This window comes from Hylobates moloch, unplaced genomic scaffold (assembly GCF_009828535.3).
Source record: "Hylobates moloch isolate HMO894 unplaced genomic scaffold, HMol_V3 SCAFFOLD_16, whole genome shotgun sequence".
NCBI lineage: Eukaryota > Metazoa > Chordata > Mammalia > Primates > Hylobatidae > Hylobates > Hylobates moloch.
Window position 1 is genome coordinate 47,096,318 of NW_026652291.1, and position 19,186 is coordinate 47,115,503.

The window sequence follows — 19,186 nt, forward strand, 5'->3', positions numbered from 1 at the left end:
CCAAGAAACTCACCCAAAACATCCAACCAGAAAGCTAAGCGCTCTCTGGTGCTCTTCCATTCCTCTCCGGGTGGAAACCAACTCCGGACATTACGGGGATGCATGCATTTATTTATTTATTTATTTATTTATTTATTTATTTATTTATTTATTTATTTTAAGGTAGCACATTGCCGCACAAGACCGCTCTACAGTCTCATCCAAGACTTGAAGAGCTCCCGACTTGTAATACTACTTGTGTTTACCAGGGACTGTTTACACTGCTTCGCTTCCGAAGACCTTTAGGGACGTGGGATTAGGTAAATTAGGCTTCCAAAACGTTTCGACAGATTTGGGTTATTATTGGAGAGGAAGTCGGGAATAGAAAGCGTTGTCTAAGCAGACAATAACAGAGGTTAATCCTTAGGAGATTTTAGAATTCACTGATGGTACCTGTTTTTTCTTCTAGATTTCCTCGCGTTATAACGAATCGGCGTCTAAGGGTTTAAGTGTCACTTGACATCACTGCTCCCACGTGTTCTTTCCCATCTGGCGGCCGCGGCTCCTGTCCTGACCGTGACCCTCCCTCCCGAGGCTCAGCCGTACCCCAACACCCCCCCAGCCTTGTACTGATGTCGGATGCGAGAGCCTGTGCTTAAGTATGGTGTCTGTTCTCTGCCGTGAGAATCCGGGGTTCCCGGACGGGGGGTGGCAGGCTACGCCCCAGGAAACTGGCGGGGTCTCCCGAGGAGGCCGCCGCACGTACTTGGGGCAGTGGGGGGGTCCGAAGCGGGATAGCGCTTCGCCCGGTCGGGTGCAGACCTTCCTGGGGATGGTGTCACCTGGGCGAGGGGTAGGAACTTTAGGCCCTGACCCACCCCCAACCTGGATCTGGGGAGTCGGGGGTCTTGTTTGGGGACACTGAATTAGACTATAAGGTATTTATGCTGTGACCTTGAGCTGCCCGGGGGAAGATCCTCCTTTAAATGAAAATCGTCTCTAGACATAATACCAGGTCTAACACCCCTTACCTGATCTGCTCATTTCCCAGGATGCGCTACTTAGAGCTATCCCTTTACGCCTTGCTGGAGGCTTTAGAATAATCAAAGCAGAAAATGTAATCCGATCTAAAAGCTGAATAACTAATTTTATTTCTTTTACATCTCGGCAGTCTACTTTCATAGAAGTCTAGACTTCAAATGGACTTTAAAGTCCAAACGCGGTGGCTCACGCCTGTAATCCCAGCACTTTGGGAGGCCAAGGCGGGCGGATCAGGAGTTCGAGACCAGCCTGGCCAGCAAGGTGAAACCCCGTCTCTACTGAAAATACAAAAAATTAACTGGGCATGGTGGCGCGCGCCTGTAGTCCCAGCTACTCAGGAGGCTGAGGCAAGAGAATTGCTTGAACCCGGCAGGTGGAGGTTGCAGTGAGCCGAGATCGCGCCATTGCGCTCCAGCCTGAATGACAGAGCAAGACTCTAAAAAAAAAAAAAAAAAAAAAGACTTTAAGGGCTCGGCGTTAAAAACTCTTTTAATTATTATTTTTTTTTTTTTGTAACTTGCTGAGTTTCTCTAATGAGTTTTGTGGTTTTTTTTTTTTTTTTTTTTTTTTTTTTGAGACAAAGTCTCGCTCTGTTGCACAAGCTGGAGTGCAGTGGTGCGATCTTGGCTCACTGCAACCTCCGCCTCCCAGGTTCAAGCGATTCTTCTGCCTCAGGCCTCCTGAGTAGCTGGGATTACAGGCGCCCGCCACCACGCCCAGTTAATTTTTTTTGTATTTTTATTAGAGACGGGGTTTCACCATGTTGGCCAGGTTGGTCTCGAAATCCTGACTTGATCCACCCGCCTCGGCCTCCCAAAGTGCTAGTATTACAGGCGTGAGCCACTGCACGTGGCCATTATTTTTTATTTTAGTTACATTTTCTCTTAGTAATTGGGCTCATAGGTGGTACCTCTTTGTTCACAATATTGTATATTGTGAGTGTACTAAAAGAACTACAATGTCAGAGTTGTCAGAGACCTTGGAGATAGTTTAACTCTTACTTTCTAGGTGAAACTTACGTGAAAGAAACAGTGACCTAAGATCTGAGTGTAGGCACTCCGAATTATTAAAATGACAACTTAATTTGGATCTTACAGCTCTTTGTCATTACTCTTTAGTTCCTTTCTCTTTTTCTTTTCTTTTTTTTTTTTTTCCAGAGACAGGACCTTGCTCTGTCATGATCACAGCTCCCTGCAGCCTTCAACTCCCGAGCTCAGGCAATCCTCCTGTCTCAGCCTCCTGAGTAGCTAGGACTACAAGCACTTGCCACCACGCTGGCTAATTTTTTACTCTTTTGTAGAAACTAGGTCTCGCCTTATTGCCCAGGCTTATTTTCTTTTTTCTTTCTTTCTTTCTTTTTTTTTTTAAGATGGATCTTTGCTCTGTCGCAAAGGCTAGAGTACAGTGGCACCATCTCAGCTCACTGCAACCTCTGCCTCCCGGGTTCAAGTGATTCTCCTGCCTCAGCCTCCCAAATAGCTGGAATTACAGGCACCTGCCACTCTGCCCAGCTAATTTTTGTGTTTTTAGTAAAGATGGGATTTCACCATGTTGGCCAGGCTGGTGTGGAACTCCTGACCACACGTGATCTGCCCACCTCGGCCTCCCAAAGTGCTGGGATTACAGGCGTGAACCATCGCGCCTGGCCTTATTTTCTTACGCTAAATCAGCCCTCTCAGCTCCTTTTCTTTATGACTGACACTTTTGAAAAGACCAGCCAGGTTGTCTTACAAATTGTTCCATGTCGTAGATTTTCCTAATTATTCCCTCATGATTAGAGCCATATCAAACTTTGGCCAGAATACCACATAGGTGATGCTGTCTTACTGCATCTCACCAAGAAACACCTAATGTTGGCACCCACGTTTGTGATGCTAGGTTTTATGACTTAGCTTTTACGTTTTTTCTTTGAGACAGGATCTCTTTCTGTCACCCAGGCAAGAGAGCAGTGGCGTGATCATGGCTCATTGCAGCCTCAAGCTCCTGGGCTCAAGTGATCCTCCTGCCTCAGCCTCCTGAGTAGCTGGGACTACAGGCACACACCACCATGCCGGCTCATTTTTGTATTTTTTGTAGAGATGGAGTTTTGCCATGTTGCCCAGGCTGCTGTAGAACTTTTGGGCTCAAGCTATCCACCCACCTCAGCCTCCCAAAATGCTGGGATTGAGCCACTGCACCTGGTCAGTCACTTAGCTTATAACGTATATTTGGCTATTTGGAAAATATTTTTAGATAGATGATATATGTCATAATAGTTTATAAGACATTTTATAGGTCTTAAATAGGTCATTTTATAGGTGCAATGGGGAAAATACTGGATTTTGAAGTCCAAAGACCTTAGTTAGGCTCCAGCTGTCCAGTTATTATCTGTATAAGTGGCCTCATGTAAGTTTCTTAAGATTTCTGAACCATCCCTCCCAGAATTAGTAGGAAAATCATAAGGGAAGTGTAATGTATACTTATACCTGGATAAATAAGGATAGCATGACATTAAGTATTTTTTTAATAGTAGCACATATGCCAAATAATTGTAACGTCAGAATAGAGGAAACTAATTTCACTTACTAAAAAGGAAGAAACTTTAAAAAAATAAATGGTTAGCCAATAGAAGTTTACATTTCATTGAAAAGACTATTAGAACTTGAAGGGGACTTAGTAATCATATTACCTCATTTTTCAGGTAAGAATCAGGCCTTACTGGAGACATTCAAGCAAAGGTTGGACAACTACTTTTCCAGAACAGAAAGGAAACTCATGCATCAGAAAAGGTTAGAGCTTGATGACCGATAAGATCTCCCTTTATTCTTAAGTTCCCTGGTTCTGTGATATATTTTGTTTGCCACAAGAATAACAGCATCATTGTAATCATTCCCAAGATCTAAGCCAGTGATTCTTGAATTCGCTTATTTCTTCTCTCCCTCTCCAGGTTTCAGGGATATAATCAGAAGGTAACCCCTGATGGGTCTTTGCCGCAGTAACATAAATTTGCTGTAATATCTGGAAACTAGGATCAAATAAAAGAACAACCACATTACTGCTACCTGTTCTCACCATCAGGTGGTTTATGTGGCTGGTGGAATTTGTCAGTCTAAGCTTACTATTAATTAACTGCAAAGTGAATAGTGAAAGATTTAGAAGACCTCAAATGAGCAAGTAACTCTGAAAATCATTTATTTACTCAGTCATCTCCAGTATTTTCTCTGAACCAGTTGCCTACAATTATGTATACCATAATCTTTTTTGTTTTGTTTTGTTTTGTTTTTTGAGACAAAGTCTCACTCTGTCACCCAGGCTGGAATGCAGTGGCGCAATCTCAGCTCACTGAAGCCTCTGCCTGCCAGGTTGAAGCAATTCTGCCTCAGCCTCCCGAGTAGCTGCGATTATAGGCATGTGCCATCATGCCCGGCTAATTTTTGTATTTTTAGTAGAGACGGGGGTTTCAACATGTTGGCCAGGCTGGTCTCGAACTCCTGACCTCAAATGATCCACCCGCTTTGGCCTCCCAATGTGCTGGGATTACAGGTGTGAGCCGCTGTGCCTGGCCTATACCGTAATCTTGATAAATACTGGTGACTACTGAGGATAGCTTTAGAGATTTAAGCAGACTTAAGAAAACTTCTGATTGTTAGCTCTTGAGTTCAACTGTAGGTCTGGAAAAAAAAAAAAAGCGAAATTGGTCTCGGCGCCGTAGCTCACGCCTGTAATCCCAGCACTTTGGGAGGCTGAGGCGGGCAGATTACCTGAGGTCGGGAGTTCAAGACCAACCTGGCCAACATGGTGAAACCCTGTCTATACTAAACAAAAATTAGCCAGGTGTGTTAGTGCATGCCTGTAATCCCAGCTACTTAGGAGGCTGAGGCACAAAATCACTTGAACCCAGGAGGCAGAAGATGTAGTGAGCTGAGATTGCACCACTGCACTCCAGCCTGGGTCTCAGAGTGAGACTGTCTCAAAAATAAATAAATAAATAAATCTCAAAAATAAGTAAATACATAAAATACACAATTGAGTGATTCTAAAGAAAATAAATCGTAATGTTAACATAGTGGTCTGTGAACGGTAGAACTATTTATCTTTTGTTTTTCAAATTCTCAATAAATATATTACTTTTATAGTATGATAAACTTTATTTCATTGAAAAAAGGAAACATACACTGTTTAAGTAATGTGTATTAATACATTAATGAATAAAGAAGATTCATACCAACAGCACTTGGGGCATTCCTCATATATGTCTTTAAAGATTTTCCAGTAACAACCATCATTTGTCACCATGAGGTATATAATAAGGACAAGATGTGTGTAGAGGCAGCACAGGGTACCAGTATGAAACTTAGAGAACATTTAAAGATTTCATACTTTCGACTGGGCACAGTGGCTCATGCCTGTAATCCTAGCACTTTGGGAGGCCGAGGCAGGAGGATCACCTGAGATCGGGAGTTCAAGACCAGCCTCACCAACGTGGAGAAACCCCTCTCTCTACTAAAAATACAAAATTAGCCAGGCGTGGTGGCGCATGCCTGTAATCCCAACTGCTTGGGAGGCTGAGGCAAGAGAATCGCTTGAACCTGGAAGGTGGAGATTGCGGTGAGCTGAGATTGTGCCATTGCACTCCAGCCTGGGCAACAAGAGCGAAAACTCCGTCTCAAAAGAAAAAGAGATTTCATACTTTCTGTCTCTCTGACCTCTGGTTGATAAGTCAATAAATAAGAATTTTAACCCAAAGAAATACAAGGATGGAATTAAAAAAAAACAAACAAACAAACAAACAGATTTTGGTATTATAGGAAGGAAATCAGATCTGTGTTCTTTTTTGATGTGAACTATAGAAAGTCCAGTTTGCTGGGTGTCCTCCTGAGGTGCAGTGAGTGTATTGTCCTAATTCGACAATTCAAAAGGCTCAGGTCTAGTAGCTGACCTTTTGAACTTTCAGCTAGGAGCCTATTGGTAAACCAAGTTCCTTAATGCATATTTTATTACCCTTGTATTTTTTTTCAAGTTCTCACAAAACAGTGATTTCATTTAATACTTCTTTAGAAGTTGTTTTACCAGTTCTTAGATCTTTTCAGACTGTTTTCTGAGTGGGAATCCAGAAGAACTCTAGCTTGGAAGGCTTGCTAACAGTATCTACCACACTGCATGTTGTTCTTTGGCAGGTACCAGAAAGTTATACAATAACATTTTTTTTCTTTATTATTAAGCTTTTTATTTTGAGGTTAGTGTAGATTGAAATACACTTCCAACAATTAATACAAAGGTCCCCTGTGTCCTTTACCCAGTTTTCCACAGTGGTAACATATTACAAAACTGGAGTACAATGTCACATCCAGGATACTAATTGATACAATCAAGATACAGAATATTTCTATTACAAAGGTCTTGTGTTGCCTTCTTATAGCAACACCTACTTTCTTCCTATTCCTTCCCTCATCCATTCCTTAACCCTTGGCAACCATATGTTCTTCATTTCTGCAATTCTGTTATTTCAAGAATGTTGTATAAGTGGAATTATACAGATGTAATTTTTTAGGATTGGCTTTTTTCCTCTGCAGAATTCTCCAGGCTTTTGCAAGTCTCAGTACTCATCCTTTTTATTGCTGAATAGTATTACAGGTATAGATGTACCAATTTGTTTAACCATTCACCCACTGAAGAACATTTGGGTTTTCAGTTTTTGATTATTAAGAATAGAGTTTCCACAAACATTCACATACAGGATTTCCTGTGAACACAAGTTTTCATTTCTCTAGGACAGATGCCCAGGAATGCAATTGCAGGGTTATATGGGAGATGAATGTACAACTTCTTTAGAAACTGCCAAACTGTTTACATTCCCAACAGGAATATGTAAGTGATTCAGTTTTTCCATGTCCTCACTAGCATTTGGTATTGCCACTGTTTTTGTTTTTTTGTTTTGTTTTGTTTTTATGTTAGCCATTCTGATAGGTATGTAGCTTGTTTTTTTTTTTATTTTTATTTTTTTGGTTTTTTGTTTGTTTGTTTGTTTGTTTTTTTTGAGATGGATTTTCGCTCTTGTCACCCAGGTTGGAGTGCAGTGGCGTGATCCCGGCTCACTGCAACCTCCACCTCCTGGGTTCAAGCAATTCTCTTGCCTCAGCCTTCCGAGTCGCTGGGACCACAGGCATGCACCACCATGCTCGGCTAACTTTTGTATTTTAGTAGAGATGGGGTTTCACCACGTTGGCCAAGCTGGTCTCGAACTCCTGACCTCAGGTGATCCGCCCGCCTCAGCCTCCGAGAGTGCTGGGATTACAGGCATGAGCCACCGCACCCAGCAGCTTGTTTTGGTTTTAATTTGCATTTCCCTAATGGCTAGGGATGTTGAACATCTTTTCATGTACTTATTAGCCATATGTATTTCCTTTTTGCTGAAATACCTTCTTATGGCTCTTGCTTGTTTTCTAATTGGATTGTTTGTGTTTTTACTGCTGGGGTTTGAGAGTTCTTTATATCTTCTGCTTATTCTTTGTCAGTTACGTAGTTTGCAAATATTTCCTCCTGGTCTGTAGCTTTTTATTCTCTCAGTGTTCTTTCATAAAGCAAAAGTTTTTAATTTTTTAATTTCATTTTTAATTTTCATGAAGTCTAATTTCTTAATTTTTCCTCTTATAGATTGTGTTTTTGATGACAAATATAAGAACTATTTGCCTAGCCCTAAAGCCAGATTTTCTAATATTTTTCTAAAAGTTTTAGTAGTTGGCCAATCATGGTGGCTTATGCCTGTAATCCCAGCCCTGTGGGAGGTGGAGGTGGGAGGGCTGCTTAAGCCCAGGAGTTGAGACCAGCCTGGGCAACATGGTGAGACCCTGTGTTTATTAAAAATAAATAAAAGTTTTAGTGGTTTTATATTTTACATTAAATTCCTGATCCTTTTTTTAGAGAGAGGGTTTGTCACCCAGGCTGGAGTGCAGTGGCACAATCTCGGCTCACTGCAGCCTCTGCCTCCTGGGCTCAATCCATCCTCCTACCTCAGCCTCTCGAGTAGCTGGGACTAAAGGTATGTGCCACCATGCCCAGCTAAAATTTTTTTGTGTGTGTGTATTTTTGGTAAAGACGGGGTTTGTCATGTTACCCAGGCTGGTCTCAAATTCCTGGCCTCAAGCCATCCGCCAACCGTGGCTTCCCAAAGTGCTAGAATTACAGGCACCATGCCTGGCCCCCCGATCCATTTTGAGTTAATTTTTGTATTAGGTGAGAAACTTAGTTCTCACATCTTTTTTTCCCAAAAACCAGTTGGGCAGGGGTGTGTGTGTGTGTGTGTGTGTGTGTGTGTGTGTATGTGTTTGTGTGTGTTTGTGTGTGTTTGTGTGTGTGTGTATGTTTGAGACGGGGTCTCACTCTGTTTTCCAGACTGGAGCGCAGTGGCGCAACTATGGCTTACTGCAGCCTCTACCTCCCAGGCTCATATGATTCTCCTGCCTCAGACTCCCTGGTAACCGGGACTACAGGCATGTGACACCATGCCCAGCTAATTTTCTTAATTATTTGTACAGACAAGGTCTTGCTGTGTTGCCCAGGTTGTTCTTGAACTCCTGGGCTCAAGCAATTCTCCCTTCTTGGCCTCCCAGAGTGCTGGGATTACAGGTGTGAGCCACCTCACCTGGCCAGTTGGTTTTTTTGGTGTGAATCTGTTATTTGATTCTTTGTTATGTTCCACTGACCATGTATCTGTCCTTCCACCAGTGGCACACAGCATTGATTACTGTAGGCTGTTTATGTCTTGAAATCAGGTAGACCAATTCCTCTCACTTTATTCTTCATTTTTCAAATTTGTTTTAGCTATTCTGGTCCCTTTGTTTTTTATATAAATTTTATATAAATTTCCATATAAATGTTTTCCATATAAATTTGTGTATATTTATAAGAAATCTTGTTAGGACCTTGATAGAAATTGCAATAAGCCTGTATATCAGCCTTAAGAAAATTGGCATTCTTACTATATTGAGTCTTCTGATCTCTGAACACACAGTATGTCTCTCTGTGTGTTTAGGTCTTTGACTTCTTTCGTCAGTATTTGGTAGTTTTCCACAAAGAAGTCAGTACATGTTTTGTTAGATTTGCCCCTAAATCTTTTTTTTTTCTTTGAGTAATTGTAAATGATATTGTATTTTTACTTTCAGTATACATGTGTTCATTGATGGTATATAGAAATACAATTGATTTTTAAAATATGCTTATTGTGTATACTGGACACTGCTGAACTTACTAATTCTAGGAGTTTATTTGTAGATTCTTTCAATTTTGCACGTTCATAATTATGTTACATGCAAACAGGAACAGTTTTATTTTCTTGTTTTACAATCTTTATGTCTGTTTCCTTTTCTTGCTTCACTGCACTAGGTAGAACTTTCAGCAGTATGTTAGATAAGAGTGGTGAGAGTGGACATCTGTCCTTGCTCACAATGTTATGGGAAAGTATTATCTTTCGCCATTAAGTATAGTGTAGGCTGTAGGTTTTTTTGTACATGCTGTTTATCAAATTGATCTTCCTTTTTTTCTGAGATATTTTGCTATGAATGGGTATTGCATTTTTTCAAATACTTTTTCTGCATCAATTTTTATGATCATTTGATTTTTCTTCTTCAGTCTATGAATATGTGGACTTAAACGGACTAATTTTCAAATATTAAACCAGTCTTGCATCCCTGGAATAAACCCTACTTGGTCAAGTTGTATAATTCTTTTTATATATTGCTGAATTATATTTGCTAATATTAATAGTAATAGACTTTTATATCTTTCATGAGGGATATTTTTATGGTTTTCTTTTTTGTACTGTCTTTGGTTTTAATATCAGGATAATACTAACTTCATAAAGAAGTTGTCAGGTTTATGTATGTAGAGTTGTTTGTAATATTCCTGTATCCTTTTGGTGTCTGCAAAACCTGTAGTAATGTACACCCTGTTTCATTCCTGATAGTATAATTTGTGTCTTCTCTCTTGCTCGTAGGTTTGTGTTTTATTAATCTTTTCAAAGAACCAGCTCTTTCTTTTTTTCTCTTTTCATTTAAATTGATATCTGCTCTTTATTTCCTTCATTGGGTTCGTTTTGCTCTTCTTTTTTAGGTGCTTGAGGTAGGAGGAGCTTGGATTACTGATTTAAGACCTTCCTTCTTTCCTTCCTTCCTTCCTCCCTCCCTCCCTTCCTTCCCTCCTTCCCTAAGTCCCTCCCTCCCCCCCACGCTCCTTTCCCTCTCTCCCTCCCCTTTCTTCCTTCCTTACCTCCACTTCCTTTTTTTTTTTTTTTTTAACAGGGTCTTGCTGTTTTACCTGGGCTGGAATGCAATGGCATGATCATAGCTCACTGCAGCCTCAAACTCCTTGGCTCAGGCAATCCTGCCCCAACCTCCAAGTAGCTGGGGGTATAGGATATGCCACCATGCCCAGCTACTTTTCTTTCTTTTCTCTTTTCTTTTCTGTCTGTCTCTCTCTTTCTTTCTTTTTTTTTTTTTTTTTTTTTTTTTTTTTTTTTTTTTTTTTTTTTTTGGAGAGAGAAGGTATCACTATGTTGCCCAGTGTATTAGTCCGTTTTCACACTGCTGGTAAAGACATACCCTAGACTGGGCAATTTACAAAAGAAAGAGGTTTAATGGACTTACAGTTCCACATGGCTGGGGAGGCCTCACAATCATGGCTGAAGGCAAGGAGGAGCAAGTCACATCTTACGTGGATGGCAGAAGGCAAAGAGAGAGAACTTGTGTGGGGGATCTCCTCTTGATAAAACCATCAGATCTTGGGAGACTTATTCACTATCATGAGAACAGCATGGGAAAGACTTGCCCCCATGATTCAGTTACCTCCCACCAGGTCCCTCCCACAACACGTGGGAATTCAAGATGAGATTTGGGTGGGGACATAGCCAAACCATATCACCCAGGCTGGTCTTGAACTCCAGAGCTCAAGGAATTCTCCCACCTCAGCCTCCCAAAGTGCTGAGATTACAGGCATGAGCCGCCACACCTGGCCTTTTTCCTTTTCTAATGTATGCATTTAGTACTAAAACTTTTCCTCATGGCACTGATTTAGTTTATCACCGTATAATTATGTCAGCATATTACCAGTTCAAGTGAAGTATAGAAACCTTAATTGTCTGCATACATTTAGAACCACAATAGATGGTTTTATAATTTTTGCTTCAACCGACAAACATTAATTTAGGAAACTCAAGAGAAGTGTATTGTACTTATTACTGTGTTTTCCTCCTTGATGTTCCAGGACTACTACTTTTATCATTTTCTTTCTATTTAGAAACTTGAGCCATTATTTTAGGTAGCTATGCTGGTAACACATTTTCTTAGTTTTCCTACATTTGAGAATGTCTTGATTTCACCTTTATTCCTCAAGGTTGTTTTCACTAGATACAGGGTTCTGCATTGACAGTTCTTTTCTTTTAGCACTTGAAACATTTTGTGCCACTTCCTTCTGGCCTCCATAGTTTCTAAAGAAAAATCTGCTGTCATCCTAATAGTTTTACCCTTACAGACAAGATATAGTTTTTCGCTTGCTGCTTTCAATGGTTTTTTGTCTTTATTTTTATTTTATTTATTTTTATTTATTTATTTATTTATTTATTTATTTATTTATTTGCTACAGAGTCTCACTCTGTCGCCCAGGCTGGAATGCACTGACATGATCTTGGCTCACTGCAACCTCTGCCTCCTGGGTTCAAGCAATTCTCGTGCCTCAGCCACCTGAGTAGCTGGGATTACAGGTGTGTGCCACCATGGCTGGCTGCTTTTTGTATTTTTTTTTTTTTAGTAGGGACGGGGTTTCACCATGTTGACCAGGCTGGTCATGAACTCCTGACCTCAATTGACCCACCCGCCTTGGCCTCCCAAAGTGCTAGGATTACAGACGTGAGGCACTGTGCTCAGCCTTGTCTTTAGTTTTCATGTTTGACTATTATGTCGATGTAGGTTTCATCGCGTTTATGCTGTTTGAGGTTTGTTCAGCTTTTTGAATCTGTAGGTTTATGTCTTCTGCCAAACTTGGGGAGTTTTCAGCCATTATTTCTTCCAGTACTTTTACTACCCTACCCTTTTCTTCCTCTCCTTCTTTGACTCTAATGAGACAAAATATTTGCTCTTTTATACTTCTACAAGTCCTTTGTACTCTGTTAATGTTTTTCGTTCTGTTTTCCTCTGTAATTCAGATTGAAGAATTCTGTTTTCTGGCTTCCAATTCACTGATTCCTCTGTCCCCTCCATTCTCCTATTGATTTTATTCATTGAGTTTATTTTGGTTATTCTATTTTTCACTTCTTAAACTTTCCGTTTGGGTCTTGATATCTTCTATTTCTTTGCTGAGACCTTCTATTTTTTCATTTGTTTCAAGTGTGTTCATAATTGCTCACTGAAGTATTTACAAGGTGCTGTTTAAAAATCTTTGTCAGATAATCCTAACACATATTACTCAATGTTAAGCATCTGTTGATTGTCTTTTTTTAATTCAGTTTGAGATCTTCCTAGTTCTTGGTGTGATGAGTGATTTTTTAATATATTGTAGCCTGGACATCTTGCATATCATGTTATGAGGCTCTAGATTTTATTTAATCATTTCATCTGGCTCTTTTTGACAATGCTCCATGAGGGGAAGTGGTGGGAGGTACCACTTCATTACTGCCAGGTGGAAGTAGAAATTCATGTTCCTCACTCTGACACTTGAAGGGAGGGGCAGGGAGTTTCTTGTTACTGCTAGGTGGAGTAGGCATTCTGACTCCTCACCAGGCTTCCACTGATAACTCCCTGGCTGGGAAGGACTACAGTGCTTTGTTACTCTCCCCATGTGGCCTCCACTGACATTACAGGAGGGTATATGGCCTAATTGTCATGAGGCAGTAATGCAAGTCCTGAATGTCAAGTAGGCCTCCTTAGATACCACCCCAGAGTAGATGGAGATGGGTACCTCATTACTGCCAATTGGGGTGGAAGCCAGGCCCCCTATGTGGTTTCCACGGACACTCGCTGGGGAGTGGGGAGGCTTTTCTGTGCATATGAAGGAAATGACATTTTTTTAAATGTCAGTAATTATTGTGATTTTTTTTTTTTTTTTTTTTTTTTTTTTTTTTTTTTTTTTTTTTTTTTGAGACAGAGTCTCACTATGTGGCGCAGGCTGGAGTGCAGTGCTGCAATCTCGGCTCACTGCAACCTCCACCCAAGGGTTCAAGCAGTTCTCCTGCCTCAGCCTCCTGAGTAGCTGGGATTACAGGCATGAGCCACCATGCCCAGCTAATTTTTGTATTTTTAGTAGAGACGGGGTTTCACTATGCTGTCCGGGCTTGTCTCCAACTCTTGACCTCAGGTGATCCACCTGCCTCAGCCTCCCAAAGTGCTGGAATTACAAGTGTGAGCCCCCGTGCCCAGCCTAGTTATTGTGATTTTATAGGATAAGAAAAAAGGAGGAGGGAAGAATAAATGGAAAAAGGAGGAAAGTATAGGTATGGTTGAAACTGGTGGAATGGAATTACTATTGATTGTATGTGTTAATCAAAAGCAGAATGTTAACTTTTTTTTGTGATGGTGGCATACACTTTGTCCTAAACTTGAATTTACTACTAGTTTCAACAAAGCTTCATAAAAATTAGTTTCAACAAAGCTTCATAAAAAATTTGTTTTTCAGAGATACTTTAATAATTGATAAGCTAGTAAAATTTGCACATCCAGTTTATCATTTTTGTCTTGGTTATCAGAAAACTCTTAACTAAATACAATGTATAGCATTTATGTTAGTCTACAGTGTACATGATTCATGTTTTCCTTTTACATGCTGTTTAATTTCTGTTTTAAACAGCTTTATTTTATACAAATCTTTTTTTTTTTTTTTTTTTTTTTTTTGAGATGGAGTCTCACTCTGTCACCCAGGCTGCAGTGCAGTGGCGCGATCTCGGCTCACTGCAAGCTCCATCTCCTGGGTTCACGCCATTCTTCTGCCTCAGCCTCCCTAAGTAGCTAGTACTACAGGCGCCCACCACCACGCCCAGCTAATTTTTTGTATTTTTAGTAGAGACGGGGTTTCACTGTGTTAGCCAGGATGGTCTCGATCTCCTGACCTCGTAATCTGCCTGCCTCAGCCTCCCAAAGTGCTGGGATTACAGGCGTGAGCCACCACGCCCGGCCTATACAAATCTTTTATATGAAATGCTCAGTCTTTTTAGAACTAGCCAGGATATAGTAAATAAATAATGTGATATACATTCTTATATCTAGATTAACTGAACCTAAGTCCTACATTTAGGATATGTGAAAATCTCAGGAATTCAGAAAGGCTTTTTAATTTACTTGTCTTCCCTTCCCTGTTGCCGCCACGTTAGATTATAATTAGAAGTCTCTAATTAGTCTCTGTGATTGCCCTTTTTGAACTATAGAATGTGTAGTAGAATGTATAATTCCTGTAACTTTCTTTTAAAACTCTGAATATCCTTCATGAGGGTTGTCAATTTCTAAGCAAATGGTGTTTGTTAACTGGTGTTTGTTAACTATTAATAGAATCTTTGTATTTACATTGTAAAAGGATCATTAGTAGTAAGGGTCAGAGTTAAATTAGCAACTAATTTTAAGTGTATTTGGAGTGGCTCAGATATGTGAATCTACTTTTTCAACAATAGATTTTATTAAATCTAAATGTAGGCCAAGTATTTCTGATGAAGATTTAGCATTCAAATTGAGATGTGGTATAAGTGTAAAATGCTCACCAAAATCAAAGACTTACTAGCAGAAAAGGAATGTAAAATGTCTTATTAATACTTTTTATGTTGATTGCATGTTGAAATGTTAAAATTTTGGATATTTTTGATGTATTCGACTAAGTATAATAGTAAAAAATTTAAAATAAGCAAATTGGTGACTAGTGGAATAGTTAAGTAATTTTAGGAAAACAATAACAATCTCTTGATTTCCTTTATTTTTCTTTTTATTATTATTATTATTATTATTTGAGATGGAGTCTCACTTTGTCACCCAGGCTCGAGTGCAGTGGCGTGATCTTGGCTCACTGTAACCTCAACGTCCCGAGTTCAAGCGATACTCCTGCCTCAGTTTCCCAAGTAGCTGGGACCACAGGCACATGACACCACGTCTAGCCAATTTTTGTATTTTTTGTAGAGATAGGGTTTCACTATGTTGGCCAGGCTGGTTTTGAACTCCTGACCTCAAGTGATCCACATGCCTCAGCCTCCCAAAGTGCTGCGATTACAGGCATGTGCCACCACACCCAGCTTTTTAAAATTATTTTTTTAAGCCCAAACCTCACCATCTTGGTTTCCTTTATAATCCTAGGAATGGGGCTTTAAACAAGTAGCTTAGTTAGGTAGCAGAGCAAACTATCTTAAAACTGGAGATTTCGATAGACAGGGCCTTTGAGTCCCAAACTAGCATTAGAAAATCTAATTCTCTGGCTGGGCGCGGTGGCTAACACCTGTAATCCCAGCACTTTGGGAAGCCGAGGCAGGCGGATCACGAGGTTAAGAAATCGAGACCATCCTGGCCAGCATGGTGAAACTCCATCTCTACTAAAAATACAAAAATTAGCTGGGCATGGTGGTGTGCGCCTGTAGTCCCAGCTACTCGGGAGGCTGAGGCAGGAGAATTGCTTGAACCTGGAGGCAGAGGTTGCAGGAGTCGAGATTGCGCCACTGCGCTCCAGCCTGGTGACAGAGTGAGACTCCATCTCAAAAAAAAAAAAAAGAAAATCCAGTTCTCAACTGTAAGGTTCTATGGTCATTAATGATCTGAGAAATTGGGGGTGGTGGCATACAATTACATACACAGATTTATAAAATATGAGCAGTGATTCCCTAACTCTTCAGTTAGACTAAAAACATTTGTTTATAGATTGACAAACTTTTTTTGAATTTTTAAATTAGGTGACTAATAAAGGTACCAGAAGAATATGGCTGCACAAATACCAGAATCTGATCAGATAAAACAGGTAAAGTATTCTAAGTAAGGGGAAAAGATTTTGCAAAAAAATATAAGGTGCTACTAATGCCACCATGTCAGGCTGGGTGCAGTGGCTCACATCTGTAATCCCAGCACGTTGGGAGGCCCAGGTGGGTGAATCACTTGAAGTCGGGAGTTCAAGACCAGCCTGGCCAAAATGGTGAAACTCCGTCTCCTAAAAATACAAAAATTAGCTGGGCATGCTGGCGCACACCTCTAGTCCCAGCTACGTGGGAGGCTGAGGCACGGGAATTGCTTGACCCACGAGGCAGAGGCTGCAGTGAGCCGAGATCGTGCCATTGCACTCCAGCCTGGGTGACAGAGCAAGACTCCATCTCAAAAAAAAAAAAAACCATGTCAGTGGTTTCACAAAACAATTGTTTCTATTTCATTTCCAAAATGGATATTAAATGTTACAAAGTGTATGTATGTATGTATGTATTTTTCTTGTTCTTTTTTTTTTTTTTTTTTTTTTTTTTTTTTTTTGAGACAGTCTTGCTTTGTCCGCCAGGCTGGAGTGCAGTGGCACGATCTTGGTTCATTGCAACCTCCGTCTCCCAGGCCCAAGCAATTCTCCTGCCTCAGCCTCCTGAGTAGCTGGGATTACAGGCATATGCCACCATGCCTGGCTAATTTTTGTATTTTTATTAGAGACAGGGTTTCACCATGTTGGCCAGGCTGGTCTCGAACTCCTGACCTCAGGTAATCTGCCCGCCTCAGCCTCCCAAAGTGCAGGGATTACAGGCATGAGCTACCGTGCCCAACCAAGCATATGTATTTTTCATCTGACTGATAATCAAGGAAAAATTAAATATTCAACTAGAAAATAAAACTATTCTGTAGATCATAGTGTACCCATTTAAGTTAGCATAATAACTATGATTTCAAGTGTTATAGTATATTTTGTCTAAATATAAAATACCAGTAATTTAAGTTTCAAAGCATCTTTGTTTTAAAAACCAAATATTAAAGAACATTCTGGTTTGTTTGTAGTTTAAGGAATTTCTGGGGACCTACAATAAACTTACAGAGACCTGCTTTTTGGACTGTGTTAAAGACTTCACAACAAGAGAAGTAAAACCTGAAGAGGTATGAAAAGTGTTACTCACTAAAATTCTCCAAGTCTGTCAAAACATTATAAGTAGGATCCTCTTAAGCATTTCACTTGTTCCTACTTATTACAGGAATTTAGACTACCTTTTATGTTCCATTGCTTGGAAGAACTGAAGCAGCCACTGAACCACGGCATTGAGTTTAACAGTGCCAAATTTAATATGACAGTTACATTGTACCAAGTCAGACCATTTTAGAGAAGATGCCTGCAGCTGCTGAGTTACTGTTTCACAACAAAGATTCTTACTAATTAGCTTTCAGCCAAGATGGCCTACCTAGAGAAACTTGGCACAGCCTTTCTGTATGGCCCTGGGAATTCTGGTTGGCTTTGGAAAAAGCAAAGCTTGACTTTGGTGACTCATATTGAAAACCTCATCCTATTAGAAGTCTTAACCTTTTTTTTTAAGCCAGGGTCTCGCTCTGTTACCCAGGCTGGAGTGCAATGGCATAATCATAGCTCACTGTAACTTTGAACTCCCAGCACGTTGGGAGGCCAAGGCAGGTGGATCACTTGAGCCCAGGAGTTCGAAACCAGCCTCAGCAACATGGTGAAAGCCTGTCTTTACAAAAAATACAAAAAAAAAATTAGCTGGACATGTTGATACATGCCTGTGGTCCCAGCTACTCGGGAGCTGAGGTGAGAGGGTCACCTGAGCGCGGGAGGCAGAGGCTGCAGTGAGCTGTGATTGCACCACTGCACTCTAGCCTGGGTGACAGAGCAAGACCCTGTCAAGAACAACAACAAAAAAGCACCAGTCCTCATCTCTACTAAAAAATAAAATGAAAAATTAGCCAGGCATGGTGGTATGTGCTGTAGTCTCAGCTACTCCAGGGGCTGAGGTAGGAGGATCACTTAAGCCCAGGAGGTTGAGGCCACAGTGAGCCACTGCACTCCACCCTGGGCAACAGAGAGAGAACCTGTCTCAAAAAAATAAATAAATAGGCCAGGTGCGGTGGCTCATGCCTGGAACTTCAGCACATTGGGAGGCTAAGGCAGGCGGATCACGAGGTCAGGAGTTCAAGACCATCCTGAATAACACAGTGAAACCCCCGTCCCTACTAAAAATACAAAAAATTAGCCAGGCATGGTGGCAGGCACCTGTAGTCCCAGCTACTTGGGATGCTGAGGCAGGAGAATGGCGTGAACCCAGGAGGCGGAGCTTGCAGTGAGCCGAGATCACGCCACTGCACTCCAGCCTGGATGACAGAGCGAGACTCCCTCTCAAAAAATAAATAAATAATAAATAAATAAAATTAAAATAAATAAAAAGTAAAAGTTTGAGAATTAAGAATGTTGTTTCTCATTAAAAAGGAACAAACTTACTACTGGGTTTACATTTTAACAATTGAAACAAGAAGACAGGAATGTGGGCTTTCACTTAATACACTTGCAGAAAATCTAGTCCAGAAGCTTCTTGAAAACAGACTTATCATTGCTCTTAGTGACTACAAACTGGCAGGCATTCAATATATATTAATGCTTGTCAGTGGATGAAAGTATCAGTTAAAAGCTATGGTCAGTTGCTGCCAATCAGTACTATTTAATTCTCAGATATATTCAAAGAAAAGCAAACTACCCCACTGATTCTTTTAGAATACATGCATTTTTAAAAAATTCATATTTTTGTGTTGCCTCTTGGATCTTCCCTTTTCATTCCTAGACCACCTGTTCAGAACATTGCTTACAGAAATATTTAAAAATGACACAAAGAATATCCATGAGATTTCAGGAATATCACATTCAGCAGAATGAAGCCCTGGCAGCCAAAGCAGGACTCCTTGGCCAACCACGATAGAGAAGTCCTGATGGATGAACTTTTGATGAAAGATTGCCAACAGCTGCTTTATTGGAAATGAGGACTCATCTGATAGAATCCCCTGAAAGCAGTAACCACCATGTTAAACCATCTGTCATGACTGTTTGGCAAATGGAAACCACTGGAGAAACAAAATTGCTATTTACCAGGAATAATCACAATAGAAGGTCTTATTGTTCAATGAAATAATAAGATGCAACATTTGTTGAGGCCTTATGATTCAGCAGCTTGGTCACTTGATTAGAAAAATAAACCATTGTTTCTTCAATTGTGACTGTT

At 40.5% G+C, this 19,186-nt stretch overlaps 1 protein-coding gene across 4 annotated transcripts; it reads left to right on the forward strand.

Moving 5' to 3' along the window:
• The first annotated feature begins 448 nt into the window (after nucleotides 1-448).
• TIMM9 (translocase of inner mitochondrial membrane 9) lies at nucleotides 449-19,175 on the forward strand. 4 transcript variants are annotated; one of them, XM_032179691.2, is made up of 5 exons: nucleotides 449-638; nucleotides 3,701-3,788; nucleotides 15,902-15,966; nucleotides 16,971-17,066; nucleotides 18,752-19,175. In XM_032179691.2, exons 3-5 carry the CDS (start codon nucleotides 15,928-15,930, stop codon nucleotides 18,884-18,886), a joined length of 270 nt encoding a protein of 89 aa, XP_032035582.1. In that variant the 5' UTR covers nucleotides 449-638; nucleotides 3,701-3,788; nucleotides 15,902-15,927; the 3' UTR covers nucleotides 18,887-19,175. The 4 variants fall into 4 exon arrangements, with proteins under 4 accessions (XP_032035582.1, XP_032035583.1, XP_058285696.1 ...); XM_058429713.1 differs by lacking the exon at nucleotides 449-638 and adding an exon at nucleotides 7,921-8,038; XM_032179692.2 differs by lacking the exon at nucleotides 3,701-3,788.
• The last annotated feature ends 11 nt before the right edge of the window (nucleotides 19,176-19,186 follow it).